Source organism: Schistocerca piceifrons, chromosome 3 (genome assembly GCF_021461385.2).
Source record: "Schistocerca piceifrons isolate TAMUIC-IGC-003096 chromosome 3, iqSchPice1.1, whole genome shotgun sequence".
NCBI lineage: Eukaryota > Metazoa > Arthropoda > Insecta > Orthoptera > Acrididae > Schistocerca > Schistocerca piceifrons.
Window position 1 is genome coordinate 691,491,042 of NC_060140.1, and position 18,308 is coordinate 691,509,349.

At 42.0% G+C, this 18,308-nt stretch overlaps 1 protein-coding gene across 1 annotated transcript in view; it reads left to right on the top strand.

Moving 5' to 3' along the window:
* Window positions 1-497: 497 nt before the first annotated feature.
* The window catches only part of LOC124788966 (ATP-dependent translocase ABCB1-like), an 88,287-nt gene continuing 70,476 nt past the window's right edge, over window positions 498-18,308 (top strand). The window contains exons 1-3 of the mRNA XM_047256256.1: window positions 498-851; window positions 6,395-6,495; window positions 10,094-10,390. Of these exons, the coding sequence (XP_047112212.1) occupies window positions 498-851; window positions 6,395-6,495; window positions 10,094-10,390 (752 nt within the window). The remainder of the gene's footprint in view (window positions 852-6,394; window positions 6,496-10,093; window positions 10,391-18,308) is intronic.

An 18,308-nucleotide genomic window follows, 5' to 3' on the forward strand; every position in this document is an offset into this window, starting at 1 on the left:
TAGTTTCGACTCAGGTCTTTCAGTGCTCTGTCAAACTCTTCACGCAGTATCATATCTCCCATTTCATCTTCATCTACATCCTCTTCCATTTCCATAATATTGTCCTCAAGTACATCGCCCTTGTATAGACCCTCTATATACTCCTTCCACCTTTCTGCTTTCCCTTCTTTGCTTAGGGTACTTCCAGAAGGTATATAAAATCACGCTCTTATTCGAATGAAACTTTGTGTCAGAACTTCAAAGGAATGGGAGAAGAACTTTCATACATTTACGATTTTGTACAAACGAACATTTACATTTTTATTTATACAGACACTGGAAATAAAATTTTTGTTTCCACTGGAAGTCGTTAGATAGGCAACCTGCATCTGCGTCGTTGCACTTTGCCCCGTGTAAATCGTTAGTAACTTTCACCGTCATGGTTAGACATGTGGTTATGTTGGCAGTACCGCTACACGACGGGCTGCGAGCGGCTGCTGCTGGCGGTGGGGCTGCTGATGTCGCTGTGCAGCGGCGTGACCGGCCCACTGAACGTGCTCTTCTTCGGCACGCTGATCGGCGTTATGGTGGACTATGGCACGCAGATGGGGGAAGCGATCTCAGCGGCGGCGGTGTCCTACATGTCGGGCTATCGACAACTGCCTAACGACACGCTCACAGACGCTGTGCTGCGCGTCATGTACTCCACGGAGCCCATCTCAGCTGCCGGAAACGTCACGGCCGCCGAAGCCACGGACACCTTTCTCCAAGGCATACAGACGTTCGCCATCCACAACTCCTTCATTGGCGTCCTCATGTTAGTCTCCAGCCACATCGCCATCGCCAGCTTCAACCACGTCGGTTTCACTCTGGTACTGTCACAATATAGCTTCTCTCTCTTTTTTTTCTCTGCTGTCTACCTATCTTTCCCAGTATTTTTTCTTCTTTTGTCTCCGTGTTTGCTTTTAATTTTCTTAAATTTGGAAACATTTTGTACTGGTGCTGCCCCACAGCTCGCAAAGGTTTGAAAAAATTCGTTCTTGAAAACGGCCAAGACTTGCTGAGGAATAATTATTTACACTGTTCAGTAACCTAATGTGACCACCTATCAAAAGCCTGAATAACTACCTTTTGCAGCGCGATACGTGCTAGAAGAGTCAATGTAGTTCTGGAAGGTACCGACAGGAATGTGGAGCCATGCCGACTCCATTGCCGTGGCCAGCTGCGTTAGTTTTCTCGGTTGAGGATCAGTGGTTCCAGCAGCTCGATCGAGGTGGCCCACAGATTCTCGTCTGGGTTTAATCGGGAGTGTTTGGTGGTCAGTGCAGTACAATAAACTCATTCTGGTGCTCTTTGACCCACGAACACACACTGCGAACTGCGTAACACGTTGCATTGTCCTCCTGGTAGATGTCACAGTGCCGAGGAAAAACGAACTGCATCTAGGGGTGGACATGGCCCCCAGGGATAGATGTATACTTGTGTTGATCTATTGTGCCTTCCAGAATGACGAGGTCGCAAAGGTTTGAATAAATTCGTTCTTGAAAACGGTCAAGACTTGCTGAGAAATAATTATTTACATTGTAGTGACAGACGTGAATCTGTTAGACACTACATAATGTTCTGAATGCTGTCACAGCCATTGTAAGAAAACCCCTGTCACGTTTGCTGCCAAAATGATGACCTAGATCCAGGAGTTGACCCCTGTAACTTCAAAAATGGTTCAAATGGCTCTGAGCACTATAGGACTTAACTTCTGAGGTCATCAGTCCCATAGAACTTAGAACTACTTAAACCTAGCTAACCTAAGGACATCACACACACCCATGCCCGAGGCAGGATTCGAACCTGCGACCGTAGCGGTCGCTCGGTTCCAGACTGTAGCGCCTAGAACCGCTCGGCCACCCGGCCGGCTCCTGTAACTTCGACTATCTTTTGCGCCATCGGATGCCACTTCCGGATATAAGTTCCTATTCTCAGTTTGTGTGCCTATCCAACATCAACAACACCGCGACGTGATCTGTAATGCGAAGGGGTGATGTAACTCTTTCTTCTGTTCCTTTCCCTGCCATCGCATTCCAATCGCTCATTGCCATTAGATCATCATCTCCGTTTATGTACTGAATTTTGCGTTCAGTACCCTGTTATCCTTTCTGTGCGTCTTCATCTTCTGCTTGCAGAGTCAGGATGTGTACTTCAACAGTTGTTAGCGTTAGTTTCCTGTCCATTCTGATGGGAACAACAGTATCCATGAACTGTTCAGTCTTTGTCCTAACTTCCTATTCATAACGATTCCTACTTCGTTGTACTCTTCGCTGTTGTTGTTATTACCCCATATTCATCTGACAGGAATTATCTTCTTTCCATTTCAGTTCAATGACCCACACTGCAACGTGACTGAGCCTTTGCTTGTCTCTTTTTAGATTTTCTAGATTACTTACCACGTCCAAACTTCTGAGATTTTACTCTCCTATTCGTAGAATGTTACTGGCCCAGGAATGACACGGAAACACTCCTCACACCACAGCACTCCCTCTTGGTTGCAGCGTGTTTGTTTTCAGACGTTTCACGTCGTACACGCCAACGGCCATCTGTCCGATGGAGCTCAAAACGTGATTCATCTGAAGAGACCATCTGTTGCCACTCAGTGGACGTCCAGTTGCGGCAATGGCGCGAAAATTCGAGCCGCCGTTGGCCATGAATGACATCCAACATGGTTGCCTGAACCAAGCGCCTACTGCGGAGGCTCATATGCAGCAAAGTTCGCTGAACGGTCGCTGAGGATGCACTGTCGATAGCCCTTGGTTCATCTGTGCCATGAGCTGCTCAACAGTTGCACGTCTATTCACTCGTGGAAATCTCTGCAGCCGTCATTCACGTCTGTCATCTACGGCTCGTGGTGCACCACAGTTGCCTTGGGGCGGATTTTGGACAGTGCCATTTTGCCATGGACGGTATACTTTAACCACGGTGGCAAAGGAACAGTTTATAAATGTAGCCGCTTCGGAAATGCTTTCATCCTTGTCCCGAAAGCCGATGATCATGCCCCTTTGAAAGCCAGATAAACTGTTCTGTTTCCGCATCGAGGCAGCGACTACACCGTTTCCCGCGTCCCCCGATACGCTTTATATATCCTGCTACCACATGCCACATGCCGTCTGTATTTATTTCAAATAGACGTCGAACATAGGCGGTGGTCACATTAATGTCATTGAACCGTGCATTTGACTCTAGAAGTCTGACGAGAAATTTCGGAATTGCGACTGAAAACGTCAACATCTGCCCTTCCGCCAGGATAGAGTCTGCAGAATACCACGTCAGTGTGGCAAAGCCTTCATTGGTTACACCGCACGCACAATTCATGGGAGAACTCAGCCACCTCTGAACCACGTATCTCCAAGAATTACTCTTGCAGGAAAATTTTGACAGCGCTAAACCTGTCTGGGGTTCATTTATTATGGAATTTGTGGGAATGCGCTCGGCAAAAGGTCTTATTAATCGTCTTGGTGCCTCCGGCTTTCAACTTAACGAAGTCGTGGTTCCAGTGATTTCCTAAATATTCCCGCAAAGAAAAAACTAATACCACGTCTGGAGAGAGTTAATTTTGTCGTCCTGCCCGCTATCTTTTAAGTCTGCGTGCCGGCATTTCCACGTACGTCGTGTATGCAATATTACTGGTACTCATGCGCTTGTGAACCTCAGAAGGAGCAACATTTCACAGAGAGCGCTGAACTCGATAGAGGGTGGTCATTTGTGGATGCTCCACCAAGCCAATTATTTCTTTAAACTTAGCGACACGCTTCGGATATTTCTTGATTGTCAGGCAAAATACTGTGGCAAGATGTCGACGTCATCCGGCTGCAATACCTAAATCTCATCAAATAATTCTGCATTTACCATCGTTTTCGATCTTCTGATGATCTTCAGGCATGAAGGCTGATGCCTGAACATGATCAGAAGCTCGAAGCCGGTAGTGAATGCAGGACAGTTCTTGGCGGTTTTGAATAAGACCTTTTTCAAATGGTTCAAATGGCTCTGAGCACTATGGGATTTAACAGCTGAGGTCATCAGTCCCCTAGAACTTAGAACTACTTAAACCTAACTAACCTAAGGACAGCACACACATCCATGCCCGAGGCAGGATTCGAACCTGCGACCGTAGCAGTCGCGCGGCTGCGGACTCCACGCCTAGAACCGCTCGGCCACCGCGGCCGGCAGACCTTTTTCAGAAACGTTTGTAGGACGTTCTTAGCTCGGTCGGCAGTTAGGACTTGCAGCCCGAAATGAAAGCTACTCTCACTATTGGTAGAATCATCCATTTCTCCTAGCATATACATGCTGAGGACCAAGGAAAGAAAAATAACTACATCATCTGATCAAAAGTATACGCACACGTGTTATTGGATATTAATACTGGGTATGTCACCTTCGCTTTGATCTCTGGTGGGACACTTTCAAATAGAAGTCTGAATGTCTGTCGAGAAATGGCAGCCTATTCTTCCTCACGAGCCGAAACCATAGAAGGTAGTAATTTTAATCGCTGGTCTTTGGGACGAAGTCGACGTTTTAACTAACCCCAAAGGTGTTTCATTGGATTCAGGTCGGGACTCAAGGCACGCTACTCCATTTCAGGAGTGACACTGGCCACAAATAATTATTGCTGCACATTTGCTGCTTTACAGGAGGTTCCATTGTCATATTGATACAATCATTGTCTCCAAACTGTTCCTCTACCATACAAGGTACACAGTGCTGTAAAATGTGTTTATATCATTTCACATTCAACGTTTTCTTAAGCGCTCTAAGGAGACAACACCCTGACAACAAAAACATCCCCATATCGTACCACCATCTTCTCTGTTCTTCACTGTTGTCACTACATATGATGGCAGGTAACGTTCGCCATGCTTTCGCTACACCCAGACGGTTCCATGGACATTCGTCACTCCAGATCATTCGTTTCCAATCACCCACTATCCAGTGCCGTCGCTCTTTACGCCTCCTCAAGCGTCACTTAACAATGGCTACAAAAATGTGTGTTTTATGAGGAGCTGCTCTACCATTGCAGCCCATTCTTTTCAAATCTCTAAGCACAGTCGTTAGGGTACCTCGACTGCTGGTAGCAGTTTGGATCTCACGAACGACCCCTTCTGCCTATTTTATGCAAGCTTTTACAACCACCCTCTGCAACGCTCGATGACCCTTCCCCGTCAGTACATGCCTGCCTGGTTTGGCTTGGCTGCGATTGTTCCTTCGCTTTCCTGCTTCTCAGTTACATCACTAACAGTCGGTTTGGGCCGCTTTAAGAGGGTTGGAATGTCTCTAACTGTGACATCCAGTGACTGGTCCACGTTGAAAGTCACTGAACTCTCCTGACCGAGCCATTTTGCTGTTACTGCTTCTCCACTTACTGCTTGCTTTTATACAGGCGGGTTCACCTCTCTTGCTATCTACTGATCAGTTTCGCATTTCATAGCGGTGTTCGGTTACTTTTGACCAGATAGCGTAGGTAATAGTTATGATGTACGGTATTATGACTGTCTCGAGACAGTCTCGATTAACATACCTCTTATCAAATTGCTTGTTCACCAACACAGCTAAATTTATGCTCTTAAATGACTGGCTGTCATCTACAAACTGATTTGCAGGGTTGTAGTGTAGGCTCATGCGGGATCAATTAATTTTCACTGAGCGCGTCGAATGACAGTGCGTGGAGAAAAACCATTAATACCTGTTACTCGGGAATATCAAGCCAAATGCTCTAATAATTTTCAGCTAATAAATAATACAGCAGAAACAAGGTCAGTGGAAGATTGCACCAACTGAAATGAGAAAATAACAATTCTGCTTATGATAGATGCACTGTGAATGGTATGTACTGAACTAAATGGAGTAATAATATGGTTTAGGTGATTACTGTACGAGGTGATCCAAAAGTTACGTCCCACAAAGCAAAGTCTGCACAGGTGATTCAATAACCTTGGCTCATAGGACGAAGTCGTATACAAGCATATGACAAGAACGATCATCGAAGCAAGAAAGTCAAGTAAACATGGTCTCTAAACCTCAAACCTATGAGCACTTATTTAACTTCGATACTGAGAAACGAATCTCTTCTACTGCATGCTCTTTGCTACTCGGAAGGAAGTAGTATGGACCAAAACAAGAAACAATCATGTGTTATTATTTGTTTCAGAGACTAGACTCATTTTTGCTTCGAATGATCTTTCCTCTCATATATCTGAATACGACTTTGTCATATGGGCTTTTGAATCACCCTGTATATCACGTACTTCTAGAGATTACTGCATGTTGCAGTTCCTGGAAGCACCGCTTACCGTTCAACCGGGTGTTTTTTTCGAGACGCCTGATGACTAGATCGCTGACACTGTAATCCTCTTACTACTGTCAACAGATCCACCGCATCCGAGGGCGCTTCATGGAGTCCGCACTGCGACAGGACATCAGTTGGTACGATGTCCACCAGTCCGGAGAGTTTGCCAGTCGCCTGTCAGAGTGAGTATCACAGTCACACGTGATTTTTAATGTCCACAGTTCCCCACGTGACATAGTTAGATCACCCGGTGCAGAAACACGTGTACACGACTTCCAACTTCTAATGCCACCAGCACGGACAGCAGTTATCTTTCAATAGCGAACGTAGACCGAGACATTATTTGCAACTGATTATTTAAATGTTGAATTAGTACATTCCTCATTATCATATACAGCAAACTTAGCCCATAAAATTTGAGAGGGACCAACTTCGCCGGGCCCTAGACGGTCTCCTGAGGAATAACCTTGTGGGGCGGCGAATAAGTTGTAAAAATAATTGTTTGCTGTATAAATGCTTGCATGTTGAATCAGTTTCTGGCTTTTAGAATGTTGTTAATGCTGTCTTTCGCCGTTCTCAACACTGGCTCTCTATTTACTTTTTAGCACCCAGAAAGTGATTTAACAAAACGTGAAGCCTGTAATTAGAGTTCCTAGTGCCCACTTCATAGCTGCAGCTTATAGCTCTCAGGAATTAGGAGATTGTCTGGGATTTCTAATCAAAAACGATTTTCCAAAATAGTTGAGTATATTCTGAAGTTCACTGATAAAAAACAAAAGTATCCTTTCAACCTAACTAACAGAGCAGTTCAGAGTCTAATGCGCTGATGCAACTATAAATGTCCGAATTAAATGTTGAAATGAATGCTCGCCATAATTTGATGAGAGTATTTCATCAAACGCCACGCTAAATAATTGGTAGAATGTCTGTCCCGCGACGGCACGTGAAAATACGACAATACGCAAACAGAAACTAGATAATGAAAATCATCCCAGAATTAACCCTTCACTTGAAATGATTTCATGGTTCCACGTATCTCTAGTAACGTAATACGGCACCCGAGGCTGTTTGTAGCAGTGATACCGATGCGACGCGACTCCCTACACAGATGGCGTGTTATTCAGTGTCTGGAGAGAAATGGGGCCTTCCTTCCTCGCGCAGCGTTCTTATATATAAAGCCGCGGTGCGGACGGCTAAGGGAACGCCTGATCAAATCGGTTCTCCCGACTAGCCGCTGGGCTAGTAACGCACCACTTCAAGTTACATAATAATTTATAGCTTCTTTTGCTGATGGCCGATGAAGCTCTTAATTTAAACGTCCATTCAGCACGCAGGTAAGTATTGATAATAAAATTTTGACGTGGCTAAGTTAAATATTTTGGGCGAGAGAATTAATTAAATTACACTGCACGCAGTAGATGAGCTCTGAACTGGCCCTTTTGAGATCCGCTATCGCTATAATTTTATAGGTATTCAAAAGAAACTTTTCACATCTTCATAGTCATAGCGGACCTCCAACCTATTTAAATCTAAACATCCTAGCCTTATTTATTAGCCTACTTAATCTATCTTGCTTCCTTCAGTTTTGAGACGAAAACCAGAAAATCATGAATTTCCACTAAAGTCTTAATTTGTGAAATCCAAAGTACTGTTTTTATTAAATCATTATGAAAGATGAATCTAAATATAAATTTTGAAGTCTCTAGCTCTTTTCTGTTGCGCCAATGATTTTTTTAGAAAAACGTCCAAATTTCGAAAATGGCTGAAGTTATCGAACTGATATTTAACACAATTTAATTTAGTATTATTCTTGACATGCTAGAAAAGTTTTAGGTAATTTGCTTGATTTTTAAGGTATTGCGCAACATTTATGATGTCAGAGCTAGTTACAGCAGACTGGCTGGCACACAATGGAAACTGATGTGAATTTACTACAGCGTGAGTGGGCTGCTTCCCTACAACCTGAGAATAGGAAGCCATATTCGGAAACGTCATCCAGAGACGATACAGAGCGTCCTACCTGTAGGGTTCAACGGTTGGCTCTGTGTCACCTCCTCAAGGGAAAACATACCACTATAGGTTGACGCCAGTGCGTGAGCTGTCTCAAGAGTGTTGTTGTCACAGACGTGAATCTGTTCGACACTCATAATGTTCTGAATGCTGTTACAGCCATTGTAAGAAAACCCCTGTCACGTTTGCCGCCAAAATGATGACCTAGACCCAGAAGTTGACCCTGTAACTTCGACTATCTTTTGCGTCATCGGATGCCATTTCCGGATATAAGTTCCTATTCTCAGTTTGTGTGCCTATTCAACATCAACACCGCGAAGTGATCTGTAATGCGAAGGGGTGACGTAACTCTTTCTTCTGTTCCTTTCCCTGCCACCACATTGCAATCGCTCATTACTATTACATAATCATCTCCCTTTATGCACCGAATTTTGCGTTCAGTACCCTGTTATCCTTTCTGTGCGTTTTCATCTTCTGCTCGCAGAGTCGGCATGTGTACTTCAACAGTTGTTAGCGTTAGTTTCCTGTCCATTCTGAAGGGAACAACAGTATCTCAGAACTGTTCAATTTTGTCCTAACTTCGTTGTACTCTTCGCTGTTGTTGTTATTACCCGATATTCGTCTGACAGGAATGATCTTTTTTCCATTTCAGTTCAATGACCCACACTGTATCATGTCTGAGCCTTTGCATGTCTCTTTTTAGATTTTCTAGATTATTTACCATGTCCAAACTTCTGACATTTTACTCTCCTGTTCGTAGAATGTTACTCTTTCGTTGTTTATTCAATTGTTTTCTCATTGTTACCACCCCCTTACCAAGTCTCTCCCATAGATCCGAATGGGGGTTAATCTGGAATCATTTGCCAACAGGGAGATAATCATTAAATTCTTATTTTTCAACAACAGAGCACATATCCTGTGGATGCACTTCGTATATCTTTAATTCGGCTGCTCGCATTGTCATTTGCATCATGCTGTTGAACATTGCTGAATGTTCCTGAATGGCCGCTGCAAAAGTGCTCTTTGACAAGGCCGTTAGCAGAACGAAGGAGACATACGGGAGTCTTCGGCCGCTATTGCTGATGATTTTTCATTCAAATTTTAAGCAGTAACTGGGTTAGAACCCGGAACCCAAGACGTTTTGGGTTATTAATCAAAATCGCTGCACAAAGACCACAGCTGCATATATGTCAGATATTAGTCGATACTACAGTGGAGATGTATCTTTCGCTTTGCAGCGGAGTGTGGGCTGTTTAGAAACTTACTGACAGATTTAATAAATGCCGCACCTTAACACGAACCCAGAACCTTGGCTTTCATGGGCATTGTTCTTATCGACTAAGACCCAATCACGACTCACGATCCAACCTCACGGTTTACATCCGCCAGTACCTCATCTCCTACCTTCCAAACGTCACAGCTCCCCTGCATATCCTTAGAAGACAGAATATTACGTAGAAACGGCTTAGCTGCAGCCTAGGGTATGGTTTCTAGAATGATAATTTAGTCTATAGAGGAATGTGCGATATTTTCAAACTTGCTGGCGGAGTGTTAAACCCGGAACTTTGTCTTCCGCGAGCAATGCTCTTCCCAACTAAGCTATCCAAACATGACTCACAGGGTACTCCGCACTTAATTACGCGAGAATTGCGACAGGAAGATGGATATTTGCTGATGAAGGTACAGTGTAATATAAACAAGTTGCAGTCTTTTGAGGAATGAACCTAAGCTAATGCAGAAAGTGTGCAAGCATTGTTATCCGTGTGTCAGGGATATGCAGAAGATGGAGGACGGCGTGGGGGAGAAGGTGCCGATGTTCGTGCAGATGGTGGTGTCCTTCCTGGGGAACGTGGGGCTGGCGCTGTTCCGCGGCTGGGAGCTGGCGCTCATCTGCCTCATCTCGCTGCCCGCCGGCACCATCGCCATCGGCGTCGTCGCCTTCATCTCGGCGCGCATCGCCAGGAAGGAGATGCAGGAGTACGGCAAGGCGGGCGCCATTGCCGAAGAAGTCCTCGGCTCCATCAGGACTGTCATCGCCTTCGGAGGTCGTGACAAGGAGGTAGAAAGGTAAGCTTTAAGCCGTTCTTGCACGGCACGTGAAACCGGAAGTGGACGTGAGGTAGGTCGAGTTTTGTAACGTCACGACGTGGAATTTCACGTTGCGCCGCTCTGCTCAGGGTGAACTCCAGAATAAGACAAGTCAGATTTTTGTTTTGTACAGAGTAAAGTGGCCATTGAGATGTGGATTCGATTGCTACGTCACAAGCAGATTTAGGAGACACCATGTTTGATAGTGTCATTTGTAAATCAAGTCCGTATTTGGTGGTGTTATAACTTACCGGTGTTATAACTTAAGTGGTATGGATGCATGCTGTTTAAACCACTGATACGTTGAACACCTCTCAAGAAGGCGTAATTTTTGGTACGATTTGCTATAGTAACATGACATTAAACGCTTTTCGCATTTCGTGGGTTTCGTATTATAACTTGCCTCCCATGGAAGTATGCCGTTTGAAGGCTAGATTTAACAAGAACGCGTCGTTTTCTTTTTCTTTTTTTTTAAGACACTGGCATATTGTATATTTAACAAGAACGCATCGTTTTTGTTATTATTAAATGTCAGTTGATGACGTACTGATGGTTAAAGCGTTGAGGACTGTGTAAGGTCAAAGACATAGACTCATACTGACGTCTGATGACTATAGAGTAGCGTGTAAAGGCATCTTTTGTCAGAAAAGTCGCTGGTTGGTGACATGGTTATTGCAGAAATTTTAATATTGGCCTAGATGATTGTGGGACTTCCTTATTAAGTTACGTACATGTAAGAAAGCCCTCCATTAAGGTGTGAATTTGTCCGATTTTCTCAATGTGTCATGCAACATGGAGCAATGAATTAAATGATTTCTATACATTCCGCTGCCTGATTTATCTCGCAGTTCAGTAATTATTTGTTTATTCATCCAAAAATCTGTCGAGATTATGGAATACATCTGTCATTTATGCGAGTAAATATTGGATATGGACGTGTACACTTACTAACTCTGTCTGCCTATATTTTTCACACACACACACAAACACAAATACTTTTTTACTCTTGCAAGACGTACAGAACATTTAACAGCGATAGTGCAGTAAGTGAATTTTTTTTGTTTCGTTTTTACTTTATCTGTGAGATAACTTGCACTAGTAGCAGAAACAGATTTTACACTTTCTTGTTTCAAGTCTCTTCAATTTTAATAGGTTCTAAAAATTCTGCTACTAAATAGATGCTATGCTCTAACAAGACTGCTCTTAGGATTGTGCTAAAAGTAAGAATGACGAACTGTTTTTTTAAATCTTTTGTAGAAGACTACTGTCACTTTGTATCGCAATGTTAGTAATGGAAGTTTTAAAAGCTTTACCGATTGGATGTGGAACTTATGTTTTTTCGTCGTACCTAGTTCGTGTAAATTGATGTTTCTTATGCCTACTGCAGATAAAACAAAATGGCTAGCACATTGACAAAGGAGGAAGTGTGGGTTTTGATAGAGCTAACGTAGCAGTTTTACGCATGCACAGTTTCGTAAACATACAGTGGGATTTGAGCGCGAGATAAGGCAGATAAGTGCCGGTGACAGCGCTGCTGCCCCGAATTACTGTGAGTAGCACGGTCCATTTGACGTACTAGCTCTTTTATGACAAGGGAAACTCCCGATCGCAACCCCTTCAGATTTAGTGGTAAGTTGGCCCAGTAGATAGCCCCTCAAAAACCGAACACAGGTCAAACACGGAAATAGGAAAAAGGTGTGCTGAACCGTGAAACGAAGCAAAACAGACACAATGAACGGTTCAAGTTCAAGATGTACAACATCGAGCGACATGCAACAGCACTGACGTCATGGTTGAGTGGTTGCCGGCCCGGTAGCTCAGCGTGTTCGGTCAGAGGGTTTAGCTACCCTCTGAACTGGTGTCATCGGACGTCCCGCACGAACAAATTCAACGAACAGTATAGAACAAAACGAGATTTTAAAAAAAAAATTGTTCACGGTGTTGGACCACAATGCGGGAGATCCATGTTCAACCCTGCTTTATGCACCTTTTTTTTCACGAAATCAACTGTCTGTCCGATCATTAACGTGTTTGTTCTCTTTCTGTAGTCTTGGAAATTGTCATACTACACATTGATTGCAGAATATGAGTCGTTACCGTCGCAAGTAAATGTGATGAATTGTTAGAGCAGTCGAGATGTCGCATAGACCTCTCACAGAAATGAAAAAAAAATAAATGAATGTGAACTATGTTACAACAAAGAAATTTGAGAATCAAAACTTCAAAAACATTGAAAGCATATGTTTTGACAGAGCACAAGGAAAACTGTGTGATTGTCAACGCGTTCATTTGTTACAGCTGATCGTGACAAACTATTACACTTTCTTCATTTATTTGAGAGTTATCACTTTCACGTTCATAGGAATACCTAAATCGGGCAAGCAGGCATATCTCACTCATTCACCAGCCGCACAAGGTAGTTGCGTCGATAAGAGATTCCTATCATACGACACACATACTGTCACGATGACGTGTTTTTCGGTGGAGGATTCGGCTGACTTGTTGCCTTGTCATCAAAAGTTTGCGGTTCCCATTGGAGAGCCATTTCCTTTCGGCTGCTAATAGGGTGGTTGCGCGAAATCAACTTTCATTATAGGTTCCTTCCCCACATCTCGCTGGTGCAAAGAGATATTACACCATGCCGCAGACACAAATTGAATACTGGGAACAGACACGTCAATGGTGGGACTGACAGTTCGTAATTTTGCGGAGAAAAAAAAAGTGGCACGAGGAAGACTTGAACACGAATCGTCTGCTTGGCAGTCCAAGACAATCAACACACAGTAACGATGCAGGGGCTCTTCTAATTCTCTCGATGTGATACATGTTGAGCTTTGACCGTTTATTTTCTATTTTGCTTCTTTTTTCACAGTGCAGTATACTTTTTTCCTGTTTTCATGCATGATCTGCGTTCAGTTTTTGATGGGCTATCCACTGTGTCATCTTACCACTAAATCTGAAGTGGTTGCGATCGGGAGTTTCCAATGGGAGCATGTTCCAACTATGATGGAAACTTGGCGTGCTTCGCGATGAGAAACACGTCCATTGTGAGGAAAACTTTACCGTCTGTTCCAAAGGTTCGTAAAATCTATTTGGCGAGGAATATTAGTAGTATCTATACTTGCAGAATATCCATGCACTGTGCGCTCAAGCGCGCTTGCTCTATGTTATTCCACTGCTGAATATGCATGTTCGGTATGGTACAAGTCCAGTCATGCCAGGAACGTAGATGTGGCTCTAAATGAGTCTTGCCGGATTATTTAAGTGTTACAGGGTTTAGGTTAGCATCTCACTTTTGTAGATCAGAAATGGAGAAAGGAGGAGTTGCCACATTCATCAGGAACTGTCATAAATTTAAGAACATAGACATTCATAAATTTTGCCTAGAACAGCATATGGAAGCATGTGCAACAGAATTAGATTTTCACAAAAAATCTTTCATAATATTAAGTGTATATCGAGCACCTGCAGGTAACTTTAATCTGTTTGTAAACCACCTTGAAGCTGTACTGGCCCATTTAATAACCAAAAACAAAGAAATAGTGGTTGCTGGTGATTTCAATGTAGATTTCCTTAAAGACTCTCCGAATAAGAACTTATTTGAGTTAGTAACACTATCATTCAACTTAATTCCCACAGTAAAGTTCCCCACTAGGATAGCCACTTGCTCACAAACAGCCATTGATAATATCTTTATAGAAAAGTCCAATGAACAAAATTATATTACAAAACCAATAGCCAATGGCCTCTCAGACCATGACATGCAGTTCCTTCTGTTAAATGTTAATACTGAACAGGATATAAAATCTGTTAAATCTGAGCTCAAGAGGGTAATCAGTAAGCCAAAAATTGATTATTTTAGGACACTCCTCAGAGACATTCACTGGACTGATGTTTACAGTGCTCATGGCATGAATGAAAAATATAACATTTTTGCTAATAAAGTGCTTACCTTATTTGAACACTGCTTTCCCCCAAAACTTACCAAGGTTAGAGGAAAATCTACAAAGAAGCCATGGATTACTCGAGGAATAAGGGTATCTTGTAAAACAAAAAGAAAACTGTATCTGTCAATCCGAAACATTTCCAATGTTGATGCTATAGCACATTGTAAGAAATACTGCAAAATATTAAAGACTGTAATATGGATGTCAAAGCAAATATATTACAAGGAAAAGATAGTCATATCAGATAACAAAATAAAGACAATATGGGATATAGTGAAGGAGGAGACCGGTAGGACCAGACATGAAGAGGAACAAATAGCATTAAGAGTAAATGATACATTGGTGACAGATGTGTATAGTGTTGCAGAACTTTTTAACAAACATTTTATAACTGTTACTGAAAAGATGGGGTTGTCAGGTTCGGTAGATGCTGCTATGGATTACCTTAGACCAGACATTTCAAGTAATTTCCATAATATGAATTTGACCCTCACTACCCCAACAGAAATAATGTCCATCATAAAATCTTTAAAATCAAAAACATCTAGTGGGTATGATGAAATATCAACAAAGTTAATTAAAGAATGTGATTCTGAGCTAAGTAACATATTAAGCTATCTGTGTAACCAGTCGTTTATCAGTGGAATATTTCCTGAATGGCTGAAATATGCTGAAGTTAAGCCACTGTTTAAGAAGGGAGATAAAGAAATAGCATCAAATTTCCGTCCAATTTCACTGTTACCAGCATTCTCAAAAATTTTCGAAAAAGTAATGTACCGTCGTCTTTATAACCATCTTATCTCAAATAACATACTGTCAAAGTCACAGTTTGGATTTCTAAAAGGTTCTGATATTGAGAAGGCTATCTTCACTTACAGTGAAAATGTGCTTAATTCATTAGACAAAAAATTGCAGGCAACTGGTATATTTTGTGATCTATCAAAGGCATTTGACTGTGTAAATCACAATATCCTTTTAAGTAAACTAGAATATTATAGTGTAACAGGAAATGCTGCAAAATGGTTCAAATCTTATATCTCTGGCAGGAAACAAAGGGTGTTATTAGGAAAGAGCTTGATACATGTCTATCAGGCATCATCCAACTGGGAACTAATTACATGTGGGGTCCCACAAGGTTCCATTTTGGGGCCCTTACTTTTTCTTGTGTATATCAATGACCTTTCATCAGTAACATTACCAGATGCCAAGTTTGTTTTGTTTGCTGATGATACAAACATTGCAATAAATAGCAAATCAAGTGTAGTCTTAGAAAGATCAGCCAATAAAATATTTGTGGACATTAATCACTGGTTCCTAGCCAATTCTTTGTCACTAAACTTTGAAAAAACACACTACATGCAGTTCAGAACTTGTAAGGGGTGTCCCAAGAGTATATGTCTAACATATGATGACAAGAAGATAGAAGAAGTGGACAGTGTTAAATTCTTGGGATTACAGCTTGATAATAAATTCAATTGGGAGGAGCACACCACAGAACTGCTGAAGCGTCTTAACAAATCTCTGTTTGCAATGCGAATTTTGTCAGACGTAGGGGATATAAAAATGAAAAAGCTGGCATACTATGCTTACTTTCATTCCATAATGTCATATGGGATTATTTTTTGGGGTAATTCATCAAGCCAAGCTAAAGTTTTCCGGGCACAAAAACGTGCAGTAAGAATTATATGTGGTGTGAACTCAAGAACATCCTGCAGAAGCCTGTTTAGGGAACTAGGGATACTAACTACAGCTTCCCAGTATATTTATTCCTTAATGAAATTTGTCATTAAAAATATATCACTTTTTCAAACCAACAGCTCAATTCATGGAATCAATACTAGAAATAAGAATAATCTTCACAAGAATTTAAAATCACTTAGTCTTGTACAAAAAGGTGTGCATTATTCAGGAACACACATTTTCAATAACTTGCCAGCAGCCATAAAAAGCTTAACAACCAATGAAATTCAGTTTAAGAGAAGCCTAAAGGATTTATTGGTGGCCAACTCCTTCTACTCCATTGATGAATTTCTTAGTAAAACCAACTGATTTGTATATAAGTACAACATAACTTCTGCACAATTTCAGTGCAGTAATGTGTTAACTGAAAATTTGTGTGTGTGTGTGTGTGTGTGTGTGTGTGTGTGTAAGTATAATCTAACTTCTGCACCATTTCAGTGCAGTAATGTGTTCATTGTAAATAAGTATTACAGTAGTTGTATTACATGTTTATTACCTTATAAATAAATAAAAAAGTTTTTTATTTTAAATTCAGTGCATTAGTATTTGTAAAATGACTCTTAGTGTTCATTAAAAATGACGATCATTCCACTTGGGACCTGTGAAATGGTACATTAGCTTATTTGTTTTAGTTGTAAATATTTGTCATGTATTGTTGTTTTTCTGACATGTTCCACATCCAGGAGGACCTCCTCACTACGGATCAATTGGAATGAAAGTAAATCTAATCTAATCTAATCTATCACGGGTTTGCTTAAGACCTACTCCTGTGGACAAACTCCATTGCCTCGCTGGCACAGCTCCTCGTGAAATCAGACGTGAGGTAGCTGCGAGATATGAGGAAAGTAAGGCCACAACGAAGGAAGCCCGTCCACTATATGGTCGTCAGCCCGCACATACTAGGCTGAAATCAAGAAAAAGCTTCTTGACAACTACCGAGGCTCTCATCGAGAATCCACATACAGCAAGGATCTCTTGATGGCGGGAGAAATGTCGGTATTTGGGAGAATGGATGGCACCAAAGGAAGAACTTCCCCCTGGACATTCGCAGAAGTGGTCAATATGGAGGTCTCTCAATAGGTTACGATCAAACACAACGAGGTGCAAGACCAATCTGCGGACTTGGGGTTTCTCTGTGGACTCAGTTCTTTGCCAGTGTGGCGTTGAGCAGACTAACAGCCATTTCCTTCAGTATTTCGCATTACCAGCCACCTTCACCATGCAAGACCTTATGAGAGCTAAACCTAATGCACTTAAAGTGTCCAATTTTTGGTCTTCTTTTGTGTAAAATTATGTCAACACACACACACACACACACACACACACACACACACACACACTTGACACGATAAATAAATAAATTTGCAATATCCTCTTATCATGGTTATTTCAAAAATAACAAAGTGCTCTGTAATGTTGCTTCCGTTGTTATTGTTGCGAAATCGCAAGAACATCTTCTGCCATCATTAGCGTAGTCAGTGAACCGGAAGGAAGCCGTGTAATCAGAAGCGGGGAAGAAGGAATGAAGACGAGAGTTTGAAGTTCCATCGACACAGATCAATTCCTAAATTTCTCAACTAACTTTCGGAGAATAAGGCGCTTCGAAAATGGCAAAGAGTTCTAGAAATTAAAAGCTGTGTTTAGAATACTTTTCAGTTACTGGCGTGAATGTTATCACACTTGTATGGGCTTGTGGCCTGACCGCATGCAGTAAACATTGCAGCCAGGAAAAAACAGACTGACCGTACCTTCTCCCAACAAAAATTAGACGCGGTTCGTGAGTCCGTAGGCGGAGGCGGTATCCGCACGACATTGAGTAATGCAGGATAGACAGAGAGGGACTAAGGGAAAAAAAGAACAGGTTGTGAATGTGGGTGGAAACGACTGAAGGAAACATCGAGTCCTGCTCTTACAGGTTCCTGTAACCACGATCCGCAAACCTGTGTTCATAAGGGCAGTACTAATTGAAATACTGGTAATATGACTGCACACTTGGTGTAAATTATGAAATCGTCAGACTGGGAGGCGGATGGGGGTGGGGGCGTTACTGCTGCTATAAATATTAAATCAACTGCATAGCACTTGTATTTCTCAAATTTTCGGACAAATATCTCTGAAATGCGGTATTCTGAATTTCAGCCTCTTGGAAATTATGCTGACGCTATGTTCTAAGCCCGACTATAAGGAAATTATTAATATCATATTAAATA